This window comes from Mirounga leonina, unplaced genomic scaffold (assembly GCF_011800145.1).
Source record: "Mirounga leonina isolate KUSES-001 unplaced genomic scaffold, KU_Mleo_1.0 Mir_168, whole genome shotgun sequence".
NCBI classification, from domain to species: domain Eukaryota; kingdom Metazoa; phylum Chordata; class Mammalia; order Carnivora; family Phocidae; genus Mirounga; species Mirounga leonina.
The window spans coordinates 24,201,514-24,224,243 of record NW_023270426.1 but is presented as its reverse complement, the minus strand read 5'-3'; the positions used below and the strand labels follow the sequence as shown (position 1 = coordinate 24,224,243).

Here is a 22,730-nt window from a genome sequence, read left to right as displayed (position 1 = left end):
TATCTTCTTTATTTTTTTAAGCTTATTTATTCATTTTTAAGTAATCTCTACACCCAACATAGGACTCAAACTCATGACCACAAGATCAAGAGTCGCTGGCTTCTCCAACTAAGCCAGCCAGGTGCCTCCCATTAATATATATTCTTTAGGTAAAGGTCTATTTGGATCCCCCCACTTTTTTTTCAGTAAGCTCTGCACCTAACAGGGGACTCAAACTCACGACCCTGAGATCAAGAATTGCATGCTCCACCGACTGAGCCAGCCAGCTACCCCTTCTCTTGTATATTTTTAAATTGAGTTATTTGGGGGTGCCTGATTGCTGGTAAGCTGGTTGAACAGCCAACTTTTGGTTTTGGTTGGGGTTGTGATCTTAGGGTCATGAGATAGAGCCCCAAGTTAGGTTCCATGCCAGCAGAGTCTGCTTATCCCTCTCCCTCTGCCCCACCCGCCTCAAGTAAATAAATAAATAATTTTTAAAGTTTTTTTTTTTTAAGATTTTATTTATTTATTGGATAGAGACACAGCAAGAGAGGGAACAAAGCAGGGGGTAGTGAGAGAGGGAGAAGCAGGTTTCCCGCTGAGCAGGGAGCCCAACGCGGGGCTTGATCCCAGGACTCTGGGATTATGACCTGAGCCGAAGGCAGAGCCTTAACTGACTGAACCACCCAAGCCCCCGTCTTCTTTTTTTTAAGATCTATTTATTTAGAGAGAGAGCACAAGCAAGGGAGGAGAAGGGCAGAGGGGGAGAGACAGTCTTAAGCAGACTCCACGCTGAGTGCAGAGCTCCACATGGGGTTTGACACAGGGCTCCACATGGGGCTTGATCTCACGACCCTGAAATCATGACCCTGAGATCATGACTCCAGCTGAAATCAAGAGTTGGATGCTTAACCAACTGAGCCACCCAGGCACCCTTTCTTATTATGGAGTTGTAAGAGTTCTTAATATATTCTAGATACAAGTCCCTTATCAGATATATGATTACATGTATTTTCTCCCATTCTGCAGGTTGTCTTTTCTCTTTGTAGATAGTGCCATTTGGAGGACAGAAGTTTTAAATTTTTGATGAGGTCTAATCTGTTTTTTTATTTTGTTCCTTGTGTTTTGGTATCATATCTAGGAAACTATTGCCAAATCCAAGGTCATGAGGATTAACACCTGTTTTCTTCTGAGCTGATTTGGCTCTTACATTTAGGTTTTTGATGCATTTTGAGTTAATTTTTGTATGTGATATGAGGTAGGGGTCCAACTTCATTCTTTTGCATGAAGATACCCAGTTTTCCCAGAACCATTTGTTGAAAAGACTATTCTTCACCATTGAATTGTCTTGGCACTCTCTTCAAAAAATTTATTGACCATAAGTGTGAGTGTGTGTTCCTAGACTGTCAATCCTGTATGTATTTCCAAATGCAAGTACCACACTGTCTTGATTATAATAGCTTGGAAGTAAATTTTGAAATCAGAGACTATGAGTCCTACAACTTGGATCTTCATTTTCAAGATTGCTTTGGCTATTCTAGGTTGGCCCCTACTATTCTTACCCCAAGGGACAAGGCCTCATCCACACTGCCTCTTCCAAGGTGTTCATTATGTAGCCTACCATACTGATCCTCATTTTTTCCAACCTCACCTTGCAGTGTTCTTTCCTTCACTTTTCCACTGTAGCTGTATGGGCCTTCTCAAACATTCTGATGTCCTTCCTGCCTGAGGGTCTTTGCACTGATATTCCCTTGGCCAAAAATGCTTTCCTTCCACTCCCTCTCTCCCCCTCTCCCCTATTCCCAAGGCTGACTTCTTGTCATTCAGGTCTCCTCTCAAATGTTATCCTCTCAGAGAGGCCCTTATTAACCCTGACTAAGGTAGTGACCCACCAAACCCTCCCTCTTTATTGCATTATGCTGTATTATATAATAAATAGTCATATTTATATCATTGTATTTATTTATTTATTTTCTGTCTCCCCCTACTAGAGTGGAAACTTCAGGAAAGCAGAGACCTTGTCTTATTTCACATTGAAGTCCTCCTACACATAGGAATATAATAGACTATACTACCTGGCGTATAATAGACATTTAATATGTATTTATATATTGAACGAATGAATAAATTGATCAGTCAAGCCCTGGACAGCCCCTATAGTGGGATTCAGCACCAGGAAAAGTGGTAAGAAGCAGTGAACTGACCTTCACACCAGGGTTATTTTCCTTGTACTCACCTTCTTCTCTCATTTTCTACCAATCAGCAATTCCTCCCTTCTTTTGTTCAAAGTTTTCCCCTAGATCCTCTTCCTAACGTCTGTCTACATTTGAGAAGTAGATACAGACACATTCCTGCCTTCCCCAGTCTCTGCTCTGGGTTGCTCTTAGGAAAAATGATCAAAGTTGTCTCCCATCATAGTATATATGGACAAGTGCATACTCAGGTCCATTTGCAAAGATAAAAATTTATAATGTTGGGAAGCATGAGGCACTGGACAAGGAGACAGAAGAACACAACTAGGAAGATAAGAGCCCAGAACCTCAGAGAAAATCAGAACCTCAGGCCAAGAGTCCAAGAATTCATATTATGACAAAATTTGATTCTAATACCCACAAAAGTTTGAAAACCATTGTCCCGCATCTACCGACTGGAAAAGAGAAGACCTACATTACTGATAGGGAGAGATTTTCCCTGGGGCTTGGGAGGCTCTAATAACCCACTATACAGCCCTAGGTTTTTCATCTAAACATCTTAAAGAATGTTATAGGCATCAATTAACCCTTGTAGCACCCTAGAATCTGGGCTCTTGGCCCCATTTTACTGACAGAAAACTGAAGCCTATGGGTTAGAGCCAGGAAAGGCATGCTGCTGGCTCATATGGCCTGGACCGAGCAAGCTAAGGACTAAGATTTAAGCCAGAGCTGACCTCAGTCTTTCCCTTATGACAGTGGTTCCCAATGTGGGGACTGTAGAGCACTTAAATTCATGTGTATGTTTACATGTCTTGGCTGCAGGCAGATGATAATTTAGTTGGTTCCTTGTCACTCAGGTCTCAGCTTAAAGGTCACCTACTCAGAGGGGCCGCCCCTGAACATCCACCTCAAGCAATCTTCTCCCAGTCCCTATCATATTACCCTGTTTGATTTTCTTTAGGGTACTTGTCATTATCTCAGATAATCATATTTTTTCTTTGTTATTTCTGTCCTTTAGTATAAACTCCATGAAGTTAGAAACTTTATTTGATGGGACATTGTTGATATTCACTAAGTATTTGTTCAATGTTAAAGTAAGACTAAATGAAGATGTTTTCAACAATATGTAGATGCTGCTGAAATGGGCAAAATATATAATTATCTAAGTTTAAATTATACTTTTGGCATATATTTCTCTCGATCAGTAGATACTTAGATATAATTTTAGGAGCCTTCTTTTTTTTTTTTTTTTAATTCTTATGTTAATCCCCATACATTACATCATTAGTTTTAGATGAAGTGTTCCATGATTCATTGTTTGTGCACAACACCCAGTGCTCCATGCAGAATGTGCCCTCCTCAATACCCACCACCAGGCTAACCCATCCTCCCACTCCCCTCCCCTCTAGAACCCTGTTTGTTTTTCAGAGTCCATCGTCTCTCATGGTTCGTCCACCCCTCCAATTTCCCCCGCCTCATTCTTCCCCTCCCACTACCTTCTTCTTCTTTTTTTTTTTTCTTAACATATATTGCATTATTTGTTTCAGAGGTACAGATCTGAGATTCAACAGTCCTGCACAATTCACAGCGCTTACCAGAGCACACACCCTCCCCAGTGTCCATCACCCAGTCACCCCATCCCTCCCACCCCACCCCCCACTCCAACAACCCTCAGTTTGATTCCTGCGATTAAGAATTCCTCATATCAGTGAGATCATATGATACATGTCTTTCTCTTTTTGACTTATTTCACTCAACATAATACCCTCCAGTTCCATCCACGTCGTTGCAAATGGCAAGATCTCATTCCTTTTGATGGCTGCATAATATTCCATTGTATATATATACCACATCTTCTTTATCCATTCATCTGTCGATGGACATCTTGGCTCTTTCCACAGTTTGGCTATTGTGGACATTGCTGCTATAAACATTGGGGTACACGTACCCCTTCGGATCCCTACTTTTGTATCTTTGGGGTAAATACCCAGTAGTGCAATTGCTGGGTTGTAGGGTAGCTCTATTTTCAACTTTTTGAGGAACCTCCATACAGTTTTCCAGAGTAGCTGCACCAGCTTGCATTCCCACCAACAGTGTAGGAGGGTTCCCCTTTCTCCGCATCCCCGCCAACATCTGTCATTTTTAGGAGCCTTCTTTAAAGATTTATTTATTTATGAGAGAGAGGGAGCGCAAGTGGGAGTGGGGGAGGGGCAGAGGGAGAGGGAGAGAGAGAATCTCCAGCAGACTCCCTGCTGAGTGTGGAGCCTATTTGGGGCTCTCACAACCCTGAGATCATGACCTGAGCCGAAATCGAGAATCAGATGCTTAACCAACTGAGCCACCCAGGCACCCCTAGGAGCCTTCTTTAAAACATTAAAAAAACCCTTTAAAAAAAAAAAAAAGGGCGCCTGGGTGGCTCAGTTGGTTAAGCGACTGCTTTCGGCTCAGGTCATGATCCTGGAGTCCCTGGATCGAGTCCCGCATCGGGCTCCCTGCTCGGCAGGGAGCCTGCTTCTCCCTCTGACCCTCCCCCCTCTCATGTGCTCTCTCTCTCTCATTCTCTCCGTCTCAAATAAATAAATAAAATCTTTAAAAAAAAAAAAAACATTAAAAAAAACCCATCAGAATTTCCACTTCTGGGGCACCTGGCTGGCTCAATTGGTGGAGCAAACAGCTATTGATCTCAGGGTCGTGTGTTTGAGCCCCACCTTGTGTGTAGAGATTACCTAAAAATAAAATGTAATAAAATAAAAAAGAATTTCCACTTCTGGCATTGTATAGATTAAAATTTCTGAACAACCTTCCTAACTAAAAAACTAAAATGCTAGATTAAATATAATTTTTAACTTTAGAATTCATAGATGAACTGACATACACAAGTGTTTTCTTTTTGCTCTTTAATTTCACTCCTAGGTATATGCTCTGAAGAAATTCTTGTACTTCCAGAAGACATTTTATATACTTTTTTTTAATGATTTTATTTATTTATACATGAGAGACAGAGGCAGAGGGAGAAGCAGACTCCCCATGGAGCAGAGAGCCTGATGTGGGACTCGATCCCAGGGCCTGGGATCATGACCTGACCGAAGGCAGACGCTTAACTGACTGAGCCACCCAGGCGTCCCTTATATTCTCTTTTGTATATATGGTATCTTTTTCAGATTATTAGGTTGTTCATTCTATGCAGGTTACAAAAAGAGAGGTAGATATATATGTACTGGCATGGGGAAAATATTCAGTGCATATCAAGTGACAAGCATGTTGTACAACTCAACGTATAATCTCACTTTAATGAAAATATTAATGTGTCCCTTGAAATAAATTTGAACAATATACACTAAAATTTGGACACTGATCATCACTGGTATGGTTTTCATTTCAAAACTATATATTTCTATAGTGTTTTAATATTTTGCACTAATCTCATTCACTTTTGTGATAAAAAAACAGTAAGGATTATTTTCATATGTATAAAAAACTATTTTAAATAGATGAATAATTTTTCTAGAAAGATATTTTCCCCTTTTGCAAACTGAAAAGAGTTCGCTAAAGACCCCTAATTCTGTAAAAGAGAATTTGTGAGGATAGAAAGTTCAAATTGAGAAGGGCTTCCAGGTCCCTTTAATGGGGTAGAGAGTGAATGGGGCCTGGTCAGTCCCCCAGGCTTACCAGCAAACCTGCTTCTTCCCTGCCACTCTCTCTGTCTTTTTTATTTTTTTAAGATTGTATTTATTTATTTATTTGACAGAGAGAGAGCACAAGTAGGCAGAGCGGCAGGCAGAGGGAGAGGGAGAAGCAGGCTCCCCATTGAGCAGAGAGCCCGATGCGGGGCTCAATTCCAGGACCCTGGGATCATGACCTGAGCCGAAGGCAGACGCTTAACCAACTGAGCCACCAAGGTGCCCCATCACTGCCACTCTCTACCCCCTGCTCAGGAGGGTAATGGAAATCTTGGCCAGCTGCCCTCCAGTCCTGCCCCACTGGTTCCAGTCGACTGAGAATATGGCAGTTAAGCCAAAGGCTAACAATATCCTGACTTCCGAGTAACACCTGTGAACTGAGAGAAGACATAGTGGGGTCAGAGCAAGTGCACAGGGGCACAGTAGGGCAAAGAATACTGCAAAGGAGCTATGGGGGATATGGAAAGCCCAGGAGATCTTGTTCTGGGATAGCTGCTGAATTGCCCTCTAGAATTTTCCACTGCAAATGGTGGGGCTTCTTGGGCTCTTGAGCTTGGAAAGCATGGATAGAAGGGTTTCTGCGGCAAGAAGAGAATTTAGCTTATCAAGGGGGGAAAAATGCCAGGCTTTTGCACATGCTGCACCCTCTGCCTAGAACAAGTCCCTCCACCTTATTCTGGCCATTCTTCATTCTTCAAATTTCAAGTTATGGACCACTTCCTCTTCTCCAACTCCCACCACCCCACCTTCACCATCCTCCAAGAAGGGCTTAGAGGTCTCTCTGCTCCCACAGTTGATGCTTGCCTTAGCCAACACTATCCCACTCCAACAACTCCCTATTGGTCTTTCCCAGTGGATTTTAAGCTGATGAGGTCAGGGACCATAATTATCTTACTTACCACTGTATCTCTGGTATCTAGATACTCCTTAAGTATAGTACTCATAAACTGTTTTGATAAATGGATGAATAAAAATGGAAGGAATGGCAAAGTGGGCAAGTGACAGAGAATCCCTCCACTTGTCTGGAGTATGGTTCTCAGCAGCCTAAGGGAGTGGCCTCCAGGGCAAAGGAAAGCCGCGGGGAACTTTATCCTCCCTCCGTCTCCTCCCCACTCCCTACCATTCTTTTGTCGTTATACCCCTTCTTCCCCAGCCCTGCATCTCTACATCCAATTTGGTGTGAGCTTGAGCTCCCTCTACTGGCCAGACTTCCGTGCCATGGGGAGCCAAGCCCAGGTACCCTCCCTTATTTCATTCCTCCCTCTGGAGAGACCTTTCTATTCCCTCCCCTACTTTGGAGTTTGTGAGGAACTGGAACATGAAGGGAAATCAGGGGTAGCCAACACACCGGAGGTTTCCCAGGTCTGAGCCCCCACCTCCCCATCCTCGACCCCAGGGGCACTTCCCTCACATCCTCACCTCATGCTCAGTTTCCTGGAGTCTCTATTCCTATACTCCTACTCCAGCTAATTCACAGAGATATTGATTTCTGGAGCCCTTGGCTGGTACATCAGCTCTGACTGCAAAAGAAAGATCCCAAGATGAGTTGGGAATAGACAGAGACAGAGCAGAGAGAAAGGGGCCCAGAAAGTGAAAGGATATAAACCCACACTGAGACAAAGATTATGGTTGAAAAAGACCACCAGAGCTGTCCCCAGACCTTTCTACCCCCATGGATTCATAAACCAGGGCCCCTGCCCTCTAAAGAAAGATTTCCCTCACCCCTTCAGTGTACCTATGTCCCCCTAAGGGGAATTATTGTGTTAATCAGATCTTCAGGCTTAACAGAAATATTAGACTTTAGGGATAACTCCTGGACAAAAGGGCTCTCCCCACCCCTGCCCCCTTCTCCTGAGAGAGCCCATCTGGGGCTCACATCTTCACTGTCACCACTGAGTGAATATTCTGGCTCCAGCCCCTTCTCAGGGATGCTTCTTTCCTTCTCTGGCATCAGCTCATCCAGCCAAAGTAGTTCCTGTGGTGAGAAGACCCTCTCCAGTGCCTTTCGGACCCCCACCAGGCCCAGCAACTGCAGGGATAGAAACAAGACCCAGGGCTGTCAGCAATAGCAGCAGAAACATGAGCAGCAGTAGCACTTATTGAGCACTTCCTGTGTACTAGGCATTGTGTATTGTTTCATTTAATGCTAACACATTCCTACAAGATAAATATAATTGTTCCCACTGTATAGAGAAAGAAACTGAAGCCCTGAGAGTTTAGAAACTTCCCAGAAGTTACACAGCTGGGATCCGGTAATCATATTGGTGCTACTAGAAAGCCCAGGGCTCTTAACTTCCTCAGGGACTAAGGATAAGGCCAGAAACCACCAGTGTCATCGCCTCACTGAGTAACAAAAGTGCCAGTATTGCCTCTCCCAGGGCCTCGGTTTTCTTTTGGACTTTATATCTCTGTCTGTGGTTGGTCAGCCAAAGAGGTTGTAAATGGAGTTGAATCAGGTATCCCAGGATTAGCTTATCTGTGGGCATCTCTCAGCCATCTTTCTCTGTCCCAAGATTCCCAACCAGGCAGAGTCAGGGCAAGTGAGAGGGGGAGAGTCTTCCTCCTGTGGAGGCTTTGGCCACCCTCCCAGGCTCAGAGTCTCCCAGGTTCCCTGGGACACTACCCAACCCTGCCCCAAGTCACCATGAGGGGGAAGATGATGGCTGCAGGGGTAGACTTGATTATCCAAAGCAAACCCAGGCAGGCAAGCTGGATGGCTGTGAAGAGGTGGACCCTGCTCAGAGGTACATGGCGTAAGAGCAGGAGGTCTGGCTGATGTTTTGCTGGCATCAATAATAGCTGTACCCTCTTTGTGAACTAGGGGAACAAGAGGAGGAGGAAAGCAGGGTATTCAGCCCAGAGGGTGTCACTGTTAGCTATCGAAGCCTAGCGTGAGGGGGCGGCCAGAAGTCTCCCTTGGCACCCTCCCCATTCAGAGCATGGCAGCAGAATCCTATGCCCAGGAGAGTCAGGAAAAGAGGATAGGAGAGGACTCGGCAAGTATAGGCAGGAGGTACCAGCAGGAAAGAATAGGAGGAGTGGGACTGCATGGTAAATATAATGGGCTCACCTGAATGCTGCTAATCGCTGCCACCCCCATGTACAGGAAGATGCCATAGAGCACAGGCATTGGGATGAACTGGTAGGAAGAAGTGGAGAGCTGGCAAAGGAGTTAACTCGTGCCAGCTGCCCGGATGCCCCCCACCCCCCACTTAGGCTCCAGCCCCAGCCTCCAGCATCTACATCTAAGCCTACCCAGCTTTTTCTGTTCCTTTCCAACTGCATGCCTGATACTGAATCCTCAAGACAGTCAGAAGAGGTAAATTCTATAATTGTTTCCATTTTACAGAAGGGGCATTGGATTGGCCTACTTCTCCAATCTTATCTATCACGTTCTTCTTTGCTCTCTCTGTTCCTGCTATATGGCTTCCTTTCCTTCCCCCAACATGCCCAAGTTTATTTCTACCCCCTTGCAAGCCCTTTGCTTTGCTTTGCTATGTCCCTCCACCTAAAATGTCCTTGCTTGACTTTCTTCTCACTACTCAGGCTTCTCACTCCTCATCTCTTGACATCCCAGAAGGGTGTGACCTTTCAATCTAAAGTAGACCTCTTGCACTCTTAATCACCTTACCCTCTTATATTTTTCATTAGAAGTAATCACTATATGAAATTATCCTATTTTATTAATTTTTTTCATCTGTCTCTTCTCACCAGAGACTATAAGCAGTAGATGGTCTCTTTTGATCACTACTATATCCCCAGTCTTTGGAACAGTGCCTAGCATATGGTTTATGTGCAGTAAACATCTGCTGAATGAGAGTCACCTAGTTAGTAAGCAGCTGATCCGGTCCATCTGGCTCTTTCAACTACTCCACTCTCACCCAGCTCCATGACCTTTCCCTCCCCAAACTTCTCCTCACTGGTGACTGTTGTATGCCATTCTCCATGCCCTCCTCGATTGCTTTGCTGCTTTGGCTTGTTGAAACTTTCTGTGATTACCTGTTACTTAATTTTTGTTCATGTGTATATGTTGCTGATAGGGACTTGGCTCCACATCTCTTTTCAATACTCCTGCCCCTTCCTGCTCCCCACCCGCTTCTCCCAAGTGCCTAACAGAGCCTTGCGCATGGCAGGTATTCTACAAACATCTGGTAAGGGAGCAGTGAAGGGGTTTTGCCTCAAGGTTTTTCTGGGGCGTGATGATCACACTTTGTTGGGAGGCTGGAGCAAGGGTACCATACCACTTGGCCCATAGGGGAAGGTGGCATGCCCACACCCTTCTCCACTGGGTAGAAAGCCCTCTGGGTAAGAGGTTGGGTTCTCAGATGGACCTGAGAAACTAGCTCTCTTGGTGATCTTTTGTAAGCTGCTTAACCTCTTTAACCTTCAGCTTCCTCATTTGTGAAGTACGGATGCCTTCAGGGTTCATGGGAGGATCAAATGAGACCAAGTGTGGAGAAAACAGCACAGTGCCTGGTGCACAGTAAGTATTTAGCCAGTGTCAGTTCTTGCTTTCTTTATTATTAGTACTGCCCGGCCCGGCCCCTGATGCCAGGCGAACAGGTACCTTGAGTACAGGTGCCAGGAAGATGGAAGTTCCTGTGAGGATGAACACCACCAGGCCTGTCAGCCTCTGCTCCCTGTGGTACAGAGAAGGAAGAGTTAGCCAGGGTCTGGGAGAGCCCCCAGGGTGCCGGACTGGAGATGCGGACCAGATACTACTACAGGCACTGGCAGGAGGGAAGTGGAGGGATCCCCCACTAGTCACCTGGCAAGGAGGGGGCCTTAGCACGGTGTGCAAAATTGGTGGAGAGGAAGGGGCACGGCACTTCAGTTTGGGTGTTCCAGGCCTCACCATCAGCTCAAGCTCATAGGCTTTGATTTTGATTTTGAAGGAAAGTTAGCAATTTTTACACTGCCATAAAAACTTCTCTTTCAGGGCGCCTGGGTGGCTCAGTTGGTTAAGTGACTGCCTTCGGCTCAGGTCATGATCCTGGAGTCCCTGGATCGAGTCCCACATCAGGCTCCCTGCTCAGCAGGGAGCCTGCTTCTGCCTCTGACCCTCCCCCCTCTCATGTGCTCTCTCTCATTCTCTGTCTCAAATAAATAAATAAAATCTTTAAAAAAAAAAAAAACCAAAACTTCTCTTTCACAGTTTCAAAGTTAATTTCACATACTTTCCATAGATTGTGTTTCCAATAGTTACAAAATTGTTTTTGTGACGGTAACTCTGTAACATCAGTGAGGTACTCCTACACTGAGCGGGGGGTGGGGGGCGGCGGGGGGCAGGGGGTATTTAGCTGGCACCTCACCCTCGCTCAGCCCTGGCTGCCTCTGCCTTTACATCCATGAGGCTCCTCTCGAGGGCCCGCCCAATCCCACGGCCGAAGGAGAATGGGGGAAGATCTGACACACCCATCTCAGCCCAGAACCCATCCATTCACCCCACTGCAGTGCTCATGGAGCAGTGAGAGAGCCCTCTGGAGTCACCAGCTTAGAATTTAAGCTGTCCAAATAAGTGCTTTGTATCCCACCATACCACCTTACTGACCACCTCTCACTCTAGCCTCCTGAATACTGGCCTCACCTGATCCCCAGGAAGCTGCGGGGCTCCCCCAGGGCACAGGCTCTGCTTTCTCTCCGAAGACTGTCCATGTGGGCCAGGGAGATGACTGTGGCTGAGACGTACCAGGGCAGCCCCAGCACTGATGTGAGCAGCATCAGCATAGCCACACAGAAGAGGTCCAGGTGGAAGCCAGCTCCCTTCTGCAGGTAGTGGTGGAGTACTGAGGGTGAAACTAAACCAGACCTGGGCTCTCTCTCCTTTGGAGTGGGAGAGGGAGGTCCTGGACCCCATCCTGGAGTTTCTGTCCCTTGGTCTAGGGACCTAGGGTCTTACCCGGCAGGCCTTACCCGCAGTTTATATTCAGCACGGTTGAGGATGACCGCTGTGATCTGCTGGTCCATGAAGATGAGGATAGATAGCAGCAGGGCAGGTAAGGCTGCTGCCACACTTAGCCACCAGGCGTTGGCTCCAAAAGGTGACACCAGCCAGCCACGCCCAGGGAGTGTGGGCTGGGAGAGGGTGTTCCATGGACAAGTTAGAGAGGGTCTCCCAAGAGTACCTCACCTGCACACCCCAGCATTGGCATTCTTCTATAAGCCCTTACCCCCGTTCCAAGACCCTAGATGATAGGTAGGAGCAGTATGTGTGCATGCATAGCTGGTTCAAAGCATCCCAGTGTCTTAAAAGAGGGCAGAAGGAGGGGGACCACCCTGGGCGTTGGGCTGGAGCCAGGGGCTCTGGACCTTGTTCTCAGGGGCCCTCCCGCCCTGCAAGAGGAGGAGATGGAAGGAGAGGCCGGCCTATACTTCTTGATGTACAGAGCCCTCTCCCCTAGGCAACCCCCCCCTCCGCCCAACCAGGGTGGAGCGACTCAGGCTCAGACCTGCCTTGATCTGGGGCAGGCGCAGGGCTGGGTGTGTCTGCGTCTGCTCTGATTATAAGCGTCTTTGTGGGGGAGGGGACCCCAGTTGTCATCTCAGATTCTGAGCCACTGAGGCTACCCAACTGGAGTCCCCCTGCTCTCCTGTCCTGGGGGAAGCTGGAGAGAAGGTCTCCAAATGCCCAGGCAAAGTCTAAGTGCTAAGTCAGTGCTAAGCCTTGTCCTGTGCACTGTCATGCCCTTGGTAGGGAGCTCCAGCTTTACCAGATCAGAGCCGGCAACTGGGGGTTCAAAAAAGAGAGTGGGGGGGCACCTGGGTGGCTCAGTCATTAAGCGTCTGCCTTTGGCTCAGGTCATGATCCCAGGGTCCTGGGATCAAGCCCGGCATCGGGCTCCCTGCTCGGCGGGAAGCCTGCTTCTCCCTCCTCCCTCTCCCCCTGCTTGTGTTCCCTCTCTTGCTCTCTCTCTCTCTCTGTCAAATAAGTAAATAAATCTTTAAAAAAAAAAAAAAGAGAGAGAGAGAGAGAGTGGGGAATAGTGGAGTGGGTAGGGCCAACCTATGACAATAAGTAACATTTATTAAGGTCTTGGTATATATGCCAGTCCCTGCACTGTAGTAAAATGCTTTACATCCATCTTCTGTGAACCTCAAGACAACTTATAGAGTAGGAACCATTGTTATTTATTATTTCCATTTTATAGCTGCATAAATTGAGGCTCATTGATGAGAGATGTGGGTTAATTTGCCTAAGGTTTTACAGCTAGGAAGTGGCAGAACAGGATCTCAAACCCAGGGCTGGCTGAGCAGAACTCATCCTCTTAACCCCTAATTTATAATAATAGCTGCCATGTATTCTGTACCACTGTGTCAGCAGCAGTACCTCATTAATCCTCACAGCAGCTCTGTGAGGTCATTATTATTATCCTTTCTATTTTATAAGCGAGGAAATGGAAGCTCAGAGGAAGAGAAGCATGGGATCTGTGCATTTCCTCCTCCAAGGTCCTATGTGCTGGCTCTGCTCACCCCTCTGTCCTATACTCCCAGCTCTCACCTTGAACTCACTGGGCACCGTGAGCTTTGGCGTGGCCAGACCCAGGAAGGAATCAAGGCCACAGCCCAGCAGCATGGCCAGGACTGAGGAGAAGTCACCGAGCACTTTGCGCACCTGGCCACACAGTGGACACTCGTCAGATTCAGGCCCGCCAGCCCCCTCCTTCTTCACCCTTTCCCATGCACAGACATGGCCCAAGGCCAAGAGCCAGTACTCTCCGACAGAAAGAGAGGTAACACTCACCACAGAGGGGAAGAAGCGGCTTGCCTTCACATGCTTGAGGGCCGTGGCTAAGAGGAAGGAGGTAAGGAAGAGGAGGAGGGAGAAGAAGGCGATGTCTGGGACTGTATGGCAGCTGGGGCCGCGAGGCTGGCCTCCCCTCCGGGCACACTCAGGTGGGGGCAGCAAGGAGGCATTGACCAGGCCAAGGTCCTGTGTGGAGGGGGTCATCAGGGATGGGGGTGGTGGAATAAACACTGGCTGACACTCACTGGGACAGCAAGGGCCCAGGATAAGAGGTCTCCAGCCACAGCACAGGTCTGGGCCTCTGTGACCAATGAGGGTTTCCCTAGCCTATGGGGTGGGAAAAGCGGGGCACCACCGACTTCTTTGGCTCCCAGCCTTTCTTTCCCAGACCCTCCCAGGAACAGGCCCTCACCATACTTGAGATGTCATCTCTGTCTTTTGGTTCTGTCTTCGTCCACTGAGACTTATTTCCTGGGAAGCAGAGAACAATTTGGGTATATGCCCCTCCCTTGGGAACCTTCTCCAACCCCTCAGAAGTCTAACCTCATGGGTCCAAGTAAACCAGAGAGTTCTTAGTTCTGACTCATCTGTCTGCTGACTCCAATTGCTACCAAGTCTGCGCTCCTCAGAACATTGCCTGGTCCCTTCACATTCCTTACCTATCTGTATCCCTGGTGCCAGAGACAGGACTGGCCAGAGCAGATGCCTAACAAATGTTTGCTTAATGGATGAGTACACCAATCTATGGGTTTCTACCAGGACCGGAACTGGTTTTGTTCATGTCCAGCAGAGTCTGGCACGCTTGAGAGGACATCTCTTCCCCATTCCTGCTGCTTCCTTCCACATGGAGGTATTTGTGCAAAAGTAATATGCTGAGTGGCTCTCCCCCTGAGTCGTCACTCAGACTAGGGAAAGAGCAGCAATTTATTTGATTGGTGAGTTTGAGAGAAGGCGCTGGGCATGCCTCTCCCTGTCCCCTCCTCTCCTCACTCTTGGGAATAAGCTGCCTGCACTGTGCATACATTTAGCTTTGCTCCTCTGGGGCAAGACAGTCCCTGTCCAGTGCAGCCATGACTGGGTGCGTAAATCTATCTAATTTAGGTTTCATTGTTAGGAAGCCCGTTCCCCCACAGTTATAAGCATGTTCTTCGATCAGCATTGTCAGAAATAAAGACAATATTGGGCCTGCTCTGTTACTTCTCAATTGATCCAAAACCAGAGGGGAAAAGTGCTGCTGGTTTTTGGGTAAGTATTCAGGATTCTGCTGAACTTAACAAGGGGGGGATAGCAAGGGGACAACCCCTCCCCCTCCTGCATCCTTCCCCATCTTGCCAAACTCCCTGTTTCCCTCACCCACCTCCCAGGTCTGGGTACTGGCAAAAGCAGCCATAAGCAGGATAGCCAGGGCTCTGGATGGGATAGGCACTGGTCAAGCTCAGCATTTTGCCCACAGCATCGTAGATGAAGATGAGGCTGATGAGGGCACAGAAGCCTTCTTCGGTGAAGCGGGTAAAGTAGCGTACCAGCACGCTGGCCTCTGTGGCCACCAGTGCCAGGCAAAATGTGGCCACCCAGATGCCCACCCACAGGCGGAAGGGTAGGTAGTCCAGGCTGTAATCTCTGGGGGGGGGGGGGCGGTGAGACAGACAGGAATTGGCAGAGCTGTTCTGCTCTCCACTTAATCCAGGTTAGGTGCCCCTGGAGCCAGACAGTTTCCACCCTCCCCTACTGACCCAGCCAGGACCAGGCTGAGAGTGTGGCTAGTGAGGGTCTGGTGACAGTCAGGGCATTCTCCTACCTACTAAAGGAGAAGAGCAGGCGCTCGAAGACCAGCACTGGCCCCGTACTGCTGAGGATGGTGAGGGGTTGGCCAGCCATCAGGCAGAAGGCAGCTCCCGCCACTGCAGTGCCCAGGAAACTCTCCAGCACCCCCTAGAAGCCAGTAGGGAACCCTGTCCGCACAGGACGCTGGAGTCCTCAGCACAGCAACCCAAGCTTCCAGGGAAGCCCACCCATTGTCCCAGGGAAGGGTAAAGGGCATGGTGGGCAGAATACCAAAACTTGTGCCTGCCCCCCTCATGCCTCCCCACTCACCTGAGCACCATTGGTCGCTTCCCCCAGCAGACCCCCAAAAGTGATGGCATTAGTGACGGTGGCCAAGTAAATGTAGAGCACGGCCGAGAAGCACTGGGGATGTAGCGCGTCCAAGAAGTCGCTGGGGTACCATGAGGCCTTCCGGCGCACATCCTGGACAAGGCCCCCAAACAGCCTCCCACCCATGGTTTGTCAGTGATCCAGGTGACCCCACCCATGCCCCTATCCCCACTACTTTCCCTGGGACTGGGTGATCCCCTCCACAGTGAGCATACGCCTCTGTGCCCCTGTGACCCCTGCCCCTCCCTGTCCCCTTACCCTTGCTCTCACCCCAGCTCACCTCACCTGCCTGTCCGCTGTAACTCTGGGCTGGGTGCCTGCGGCCAGTGGCCATACCTGTCCTCAGCCAGAGCCCCATGCGGGGCAGAGGAGCCCTGGACCTCCCTCCGTTGTGAGAGGAGCCTGAAGAGAATGGGAGCCCAGGTTGCCTGAGGATCTCCACCAGAACATGACTGGGCACCCTGCCCCCTGGTGGCTGCTCGTGTCTCTGCCAGCAGGCTGGGAATCCAAAGATAAGGTTCTATCCCTTTCCTGGAATCCCCTACCCTCTTCAACAGTGGGAGTGGACCCAAGGTCTGTGGAGAAGGCCCCCGTATACCTTTTGTGCTGGGAGGGCAGACATTTAGGTGGGGCAATCCGGGCTGTCGGGTCCCACCGACCTGGAGGGAGCACTGTCACCTCCTCTAGGAAGGCATCCAAGGCTGCCAGAAGGTCTTGAAGGTTGCTGGCCCGACGAACTGACCACTGGAATTGCTAGGGATAGGGGCACAAAGGGGCAGTAAATGCAGATCTGGACCCTTACGTGCATTTTCACAGTCTCAAAGCTAGACACAAGTCAGATAGGCAGACAAGTCATTCAAGTATTCACTCATTAACGCACGCATGCGATGAGTATTGGCTGCCTACTATGTGCCAGCACGGTGCTAGGTAAGGGGGCTCCAGTGGCAGCCAAGGAAACCTCAGTCCTCATGCTCACGGACACAAAGCCACACTCTGCCTCGTCGCTGTATTCTGTCACACATGGAGAGTCCACACGTGCATACTCACTGACACAAGTCTATGTGTGGGCATGTGCACATGCGCATGCACACACACACACACACACACACACCCTGCCCAGCTCACCGGGTCACTGAGGAGGATGGCCACTGCCCGGCCCATCTCATGGTAGCCGTTTCCCAGTGTGGAAGGACCAAGGAGGAGGCAGAAAAATCTGAAGAAGGAACCAGGCCCCAGAAATATGAGAGGCTGCTATCCCATAAGGCAGCCCTGACCTCTTACCTCCCCACCAGCCCCCATACATTTTCTCGTGTGCACACCTACTTTGCAGCCCTGACCACTAGCCCCCTGCAGACCCCTTAGCACTATCCTGCACTCACCCCTAAAAGAACTGGACCAGAGACCTCCCAATCCCCTCCCTAGTGAAGATCCTTCTTCTGGTTTCCAGAACCCTCGACTCTCAGCAGCCTTACCTGCTGGGAAGGGGAACCTCAGTGAGGGGTCCCAGCACCACCGGATCCCGCAGGCGCACAAAGGCCCCCAGGGGCTGCGCGAGGAAGCCCAACTCTCCTGCCAGCACAATTCCTGCCTCAGCCCCTGGAGGCAGCTTCCGTCTCAGGGGGTTCTGACGCTGGATGGGTTCAAGGAGACACAAAAGATGAGAGCTTATTTGGGGAGGCGGATGTCGGCAGAATACTGATTGATAATGAGGCCAGTGGAGGGTGAACCTCTGTTAATCCCTGACCCCTCTCCCAGCTCTGCCCAAGGAAGGGCCACAAACCTGTTCCTTCAGTGGGGCTTCCTCACTGTGAGAAGCCTCTCTTGGCTGGGCAGACCCTTCAAAACAGGATTAGGCAGTGACTAAGAGCACGGGCTTTGGAGGTGGATGCACCAGGGCTTCCTGACCAGCTTTACCTCTGGCAGACTATGAAAACTGGAGCTTCCCCTCTCTGAGCCTCAGTTTTCTTATCACTAAAATGGGGCTAATTGTGGTACTACCTCACAGGATGGTTGTGAAGATTAAATGAGATACTACATGTAAAACTTTTGGCACAATGCCTACCAAAAACATCCCTTCCCAGAACTCTGGCCCCTCCACTCTTCTCCCCTCACCATTACCTCCACTTCTCACCCATGAGACCTGAGTTGAGCTATGAGCCAAGGCTAGGCTGGTCTAGGTCCGGAAGGGGGCAAGGGGATCTGGGACCCTCCCACCTAGGGCTTTTGGTCCTGGGCCCAAGGACAGGTCTCTCACCCTGGCAGGGCCTGGTGCCTGTGGGCTGGATGAGGTGCTGGGGTCTCTGCAGCAGCAAGGCCTGCAGCTGCCCTCTCAGCTCTGGGCTCAGCGACTCCACTCTGGTCACCTGTTCTGAAGAACAGAGGTGGGGCTCTAACCCTTTTCTGAGAGCTCCCTGCCCCAAAACTTCCCCTTGCCCCTCTGCCCAGGTCCCTTTCCATTCTGAGGGTCTCAGGGAACTTGCTCCTCTACTCTAGTCTTCCATCTCCCCCCGCACTGTGACAGGTAAGGATAATTCCTAGGGTGGGGTGGGGTCAGCTCTGGAAAGTTCTAAGATTTGGGGGGGAAGTCCTGGGGAAATGGCATGGCTGCCCAGGCCCTCCCTGCAAAGGCTCCCAGCGTACCCACAAGCTCCAGGAAGCTCTGAGCTGGACAGTCCAGCAGCACAAGGCCCTCGGCCAGTAGGCTGCGGAGCTTCTGAAGGCTGGGCAGTGCCAGGGTAGGCACATGAGGAACACTCCACCGGCCCGCACCCACCTCCAGCTTCTCCTCAAACAGCACCCACCTGTGGTGGAGAGGAGTGGACTATGTTATTGGGGCCATCTCTCCCAGGCCCAGGAGTGGGGACACAGGAGAGGCAGGGAAGGTAGGGCAATGGGGGAGTCCTGGGCCCAGTGGCCTCTTCCTGGGCATTAACCCCTCAACTGGGGTCTTGGGGAACTCAAAAGTAGATTGTATAGAAAGCTGAGCATCATGGAGGGTGAGGGTCTGAACTGGAGAACACAGAGAGGAACTCCTGATTGGGGGTTAGAGTACCTCCTCACACAGGAGGAGCTACGGATCATAGAGGAGTCCCCAGCTGGGGAAAGGGAAAGACCCCATAAAACTGCCCTGGGTCCCACTCACCTGCCTGTCTCTCTCCACTCCAGTGCCTGGGGCCAGCCCAGTAGCTCATTCAGCTGAATGAAGAGCAGAGGGTCCTTGGGTACCCCCAGTTCCCCTCTGTCTGTGTCTGAGAGTCCGTCAGGGCTGGGGCCAGAGCCAGGGCCACTGTCCAGCTCTCCTGTGGGCACATTTTCACAAGCACTGGAGACCTCAAACTCCTCCTGGCCTGGTAGCTTCATCTTGGGGAGGCTTGCACAGACTTTCATGGACTGGTACAGTCCTAGGTTTTGAGTCCAGGGGCCCTCTGGCTGGCTACATTTATAATGCAACCCCCCTCCCCCTGCCCGGCACTGCCCCAGCAAGCAGCGCAACACAAACAAGCAAGGCCTGCTGACTCCAGAGCCAACCGGGTCATTCCCTTTCCCACTTGCTTTCCCCAGCCCTTGCTGCCTGAGAGTGTTTGTTAAGACTAACCTGATCTTTCCCAGGCTCTCCAGAAATGCCCAGCCTGGAGCCAAAATGTTGTGTGCATTTTCTGTGGGATCAGGTCTGACCCCACTGTGTTTTGTGTAAATTAACAGGAGTAAGTCACTGGCCTGGGTCTGAGGACTGAGACCCTCAGATTATCTTGCCCGCTACTCTGTATCAAATACAAACACCAACCCCCACCCAGGACTGTTTTGGGTGTCACCAACACACCCTAAGGGCACCCATTTGGATAAACAGAGACCTAATAAGTAACTGGATCTGTGGAAGCCAGGCTACTGTAAGGGAGACACGAGGCAGAGTCCCAGCTCATTAAAGGGCAAAGGAGGCATTGGAAGGAGAACACAGGGCCTGAAGCTTAAATTCCTTTGTCCAAGCACACCTGGAAACTTTCCAATTTAGCTGTGTCCCTGGGGTCTGCCCTTCTAACTCAGCCAGGCAGTCAGGGCAGAGGAGCCAACTAGAGCGTGTGTATGAAGGAGTTCCTGGAGCCAAAAGAACAAAGGAGAATGTGGTCTATTAGCAAGTCCTGTTGGCTCTACCTTCAAAGTAAACCCAGCATCCAACCACATCTCCCCACCTCCCACACTTCTACCCTGTTCCAAGCCTCCGTCCTGTCTCACCTGAATTATTTCAAGGGCTTTCTAATCTCTTGCAATCATCTCCCTGCTTCCACTCTTCCTTCCTTGCCCGAAGTTCTTAATCCGCATAGCAGCCATAGGGATCCTTTTAAAAGGTAGTCAAGCTACATTACTCTTCTCAAAACTCACCCAATACATTCCCCTTACTCCTAGAAGAAAAATCAAACTCTGTTATGACCTATAAGATCTACAGTCTGGCCCTAGCCTATGTCCCAGGCCACATCTCATACCATTCTCCCTTGCTCACTCCTTTCCAAGGGCATTGGTCTTTGTTACGCAAAGCCTGTTCCTGCCTGGGGGTCTTTGCTGTAGCTCTTCTCTTTGCAAGGAAAGCTCTTCCCCCAGATCGTCACATGACTGGATCCCAGTAATCTAAGCGTCATCTTAGACGTTACCTACTCAAGGAGACCTTGTTTTTTCCGCCCAGCCCTGTGTCTCCATCACTGTTCTCGGTTTTATTTTCTTCCCAGCAGTTATCACTACTACTATCTGCCTCATTTATTTGCCGTTTATTGCCTGCCCCGCCACACACACACATACTTGAATGCACCGTTCACGGAGCAGGTATTTTACCTGTCTTCTTCAACGGCTGCCCTTAGCGCACCTAGTGGCCCTCAATAAATACTTGTTCAATGAGCGCATAGAAAGGGAGGGGCTGGGAAATAAATGCACTTCTCCCGGAGGTCACACGAGGGCGCTGCTCCACGCGGACAGGATCGCCTGGTCCACTCACCAGCCGCGTTTGCTTTCCCAGTGGACCCGCCAGGGCGCGGAGAGGACAAAAAGGCAGGGAGGGGTCCTTAATCCTCCAATTTTCCCTGGATTGGCCCAGGGGGATGGGATGTGGGGGGAGCGCAACAAGGATGGAGAGAGAGGGCTAATCGTGCTCTTTGGTCAAACCCTCCACTAGATACGTGGGACCCCTCTCCTCCCTCGGAAATGGGACTTGGGCTGATTTCTCCCCACTAACCCCAGGTATGGACTTGGAGCGCAGCGATTTGCCCCAAGTCCAAGGAGGTCCCAGGATAGGAATGAAAGGAGTGAGTCACTCTATTACCACTTGGAGAGGTGGTGCTGAGTCTGAGCGGGGAGTTGGTTTCAGCCCCAGGAGGAACAGAAACTGGCCTAGGACCTAACACGGCCTGGAATCCCTGTGACCACCCACTTCAAGAATGTGCCCCAACCTCAGGGCAAGTGATTCAAGAGAGCCTGAGGGGGGCAGGAACAGGCACTTGGCATGAATAACCCCCCTCACATACACAGCCTCCCTTCCCATCCCCACTCCTGCCAAAGTTCAGAGGGTCTTACCTTGCCTTCTCTATGGCCCCCAATACTCTGCCTCCCGAGGATGCCTGCCATTGAGGGCCACCATGCCTCCACTCTCCCCAGGCTCCCTTCCTACCTCTTGGGTCCTAAGTGCCCTGAGCTGGGCAGGTTGGTGAGAAACATGAGTGAGAAACCTCAGGTTTGTCTGTGGGCACCAGCTGTCTCCCAGGCAGGGCTCAGTGAAGGTAGGGTATATGGGCAAGTAACCTTGGGTGTTGGCACTGGAAAATACCCTGACCCAGGAATCCAAAAACTGGGTTCTTATCCTGGCTCAGTCATAGATTTATTAGGTGTTCTTGACCAAAGTCCTTCCCCTCTCTGAGCCTGTTTTCTTTGTATAAATTAAAACAGTTGGGGTAGATGATTTCCAAAGTTCAAAGCATACCTTTACGCAATACTCTGAGCTGAACTCTGAGTGAAAGGGAGTGGTGTCATGAACAGACTGCCTTGGTGTAAATCCAGGCTTGATCACTTTCTAACAAGTGGAGAAGAGATTTATCTTTGCAGAACCTGAGTTTTCTTAGCAGCAAAAGGGGAATAATAAAAGTATCCACAACATAGGCTTTATTAAATGAAACAATGCATGTAAATTAAGCCTATCACATAGTATACACAATATGGAGGCTATTATTACTATATAACTGAAAATAGTCACTTGTAGAGTGGGGAAGAAAGAAAATATATACTGATATATCAATTGTATCTAATCCTGTGCTAGGCACATTATCTCACGTAATCCTTGCAACAACTTTAAAAAAAAACAAACACCTTTTACTTCTTGAGGCACCTGGTTGGTGCAGTTGGTTAAGTGGTTGGCTCAGGTGGAGATGCTGGGGTCGTGAGATAGAGCCCCATGTCGGGCTCTGCGCTCAGAGTGGGGTCTGCTTAAGACTCTCTCTCCCTCTCCTTCTGCCCCTCCCCGCTCAAATAAATAAATCTTTAAAAATAAAATAAAACTTTTACTTTTAAAAAACTCTTTAATTTTTTGACTAGTTATTTATGAGAATCCTAATTATAGAAGAAGAAATGAAGAAGTTGCAAAAAAGATACAGAGAGATCTCCAGCTGATACCTTTAATCCATCTTCCCCCAATGGTAACATCTTACATAAAGATAGCACAATATCAAAACCAGGAAAATGACAGAGGCACAATACTGTTAGCTAGACTATAGGCCTTATTCAGATTTCATTTGTTTCTACATGCACTTGTTTGTCTATGTATGTGTCCGTGTGTGTATAGTTTTATGAAAGTGCATCACATGCAAGCTGGGCAAGTTGCTCAACTTCCTTAAGCACTGGTTTTCTCATCTATAAACTGGGGGTGAAAATACTATCTTCCTCAGAGGACTGTTGTGAGAATTAAATGAGATAATGTATATAAAGTACTCAGAGTAATGTCTAAAATGT

General features: G+C 49.2%; 2 protein-coding genes across 5 annotated transcripts in view; one reads left to right on the top strand and one right to left on the bottom strand.

The window, feature by feature from the left end:
* The window catches only part of LOC118016723, a 31,322-nt gene extending 20,491 nt beyond the window's left edge, over nt 1-10,831 (top strand). For both annotated transcript variants that reach the window (XR_004680888.1, XM_035014302.1), the window contains 2 exons: nt 10,242-10,334; nt 10,791-10,831. Coding sequence is in view for 1 of the 2 variants with exons in the window: in XM_035014302.1 (XP_034870193.1) it covers nt 10,242-10,334; nt 10,791-10,816 (119 nt within the window). In the remaining variant the exon portion in view is untranslated. The remainder of the gene's footprint in view (nt 1-10,241; nt 10,335-10,790) is intronic.
* On the bottom strand, nt 7,318-19,424 carry SLC4A9 (solute carrier family 4 member 9). 3 transcript variants are annotated; one of them, XM_035014292.1, is made up of 21 exons: nt 18,892-19,424; nt 18,390-18,550; nt 18,004-18,117; nt 17,530-17,585; nt 17,222-17,379; nt 16,875-16,962; nt 16,348-16,502; nt 16,035-16,151; nt 15,690-15,864; nt 15,394-15,527; nt 14,953-15,215; nt 14,008-14,066; nt 13,593-13,781; nt 13,350-13,463; nt 11,765-11,926; nt 11,439-11,617; nt 10,419-10,491; nt 8,922-8,990; nt 8,495-8,668; nt 7,728-7,880; nt 7,318-7,371 (listed from the first exon to the last, which is right to left on the bottom strand). In XM_035014292.1, exons 1-21 carry the CDS (start codon nt 19,134-19,136, stop codon nt 7,318-7,320), a joined length of 2,892 nt encoding a protein of 963 aa, XP_034870183.1. In that variant the 5' UTR covers nt 19,137-19,424. The 3 variants fall into 3 exon arrangements, with proteins under 3 accessions (XP_034870183.1, XP_034870184.1, XP_034870186.1); XM_035014293.1 differs by having other exon boundaries at nt 15,690-15,835; nt 16,039-16,151; XM_035014295.1 differs by lacking the exon at nt 13,593-13,781.
* Between the last annotated feature and the right edge of the window lie 3,306 nt (nt 19,425-22,730).

Coding starts and splice junctions, on each gene's coding strand:
- SLC4A9 (XM_035014292.1), bottom strand. CDS start 19,136: ATGAAAGTCTGTGCAAGCCTCCCCAAGATGAAGCTACCAGGCCAGGAG. Junction 17,380..17,529: donor AAGCCCCACTGAAGGAACAG/GTTTGTGGCCCT, acceptor GAACCCATCCAG/CGTCAGAACCCCCTGAGACG. Junction 15,865..16,034: donor GAGTTACAGCGGACAGGCAG/GTGAGGTGAGCT, acceptor CATGGGTGGGAG/GCTGTTTGGGGGCCTTGTCC.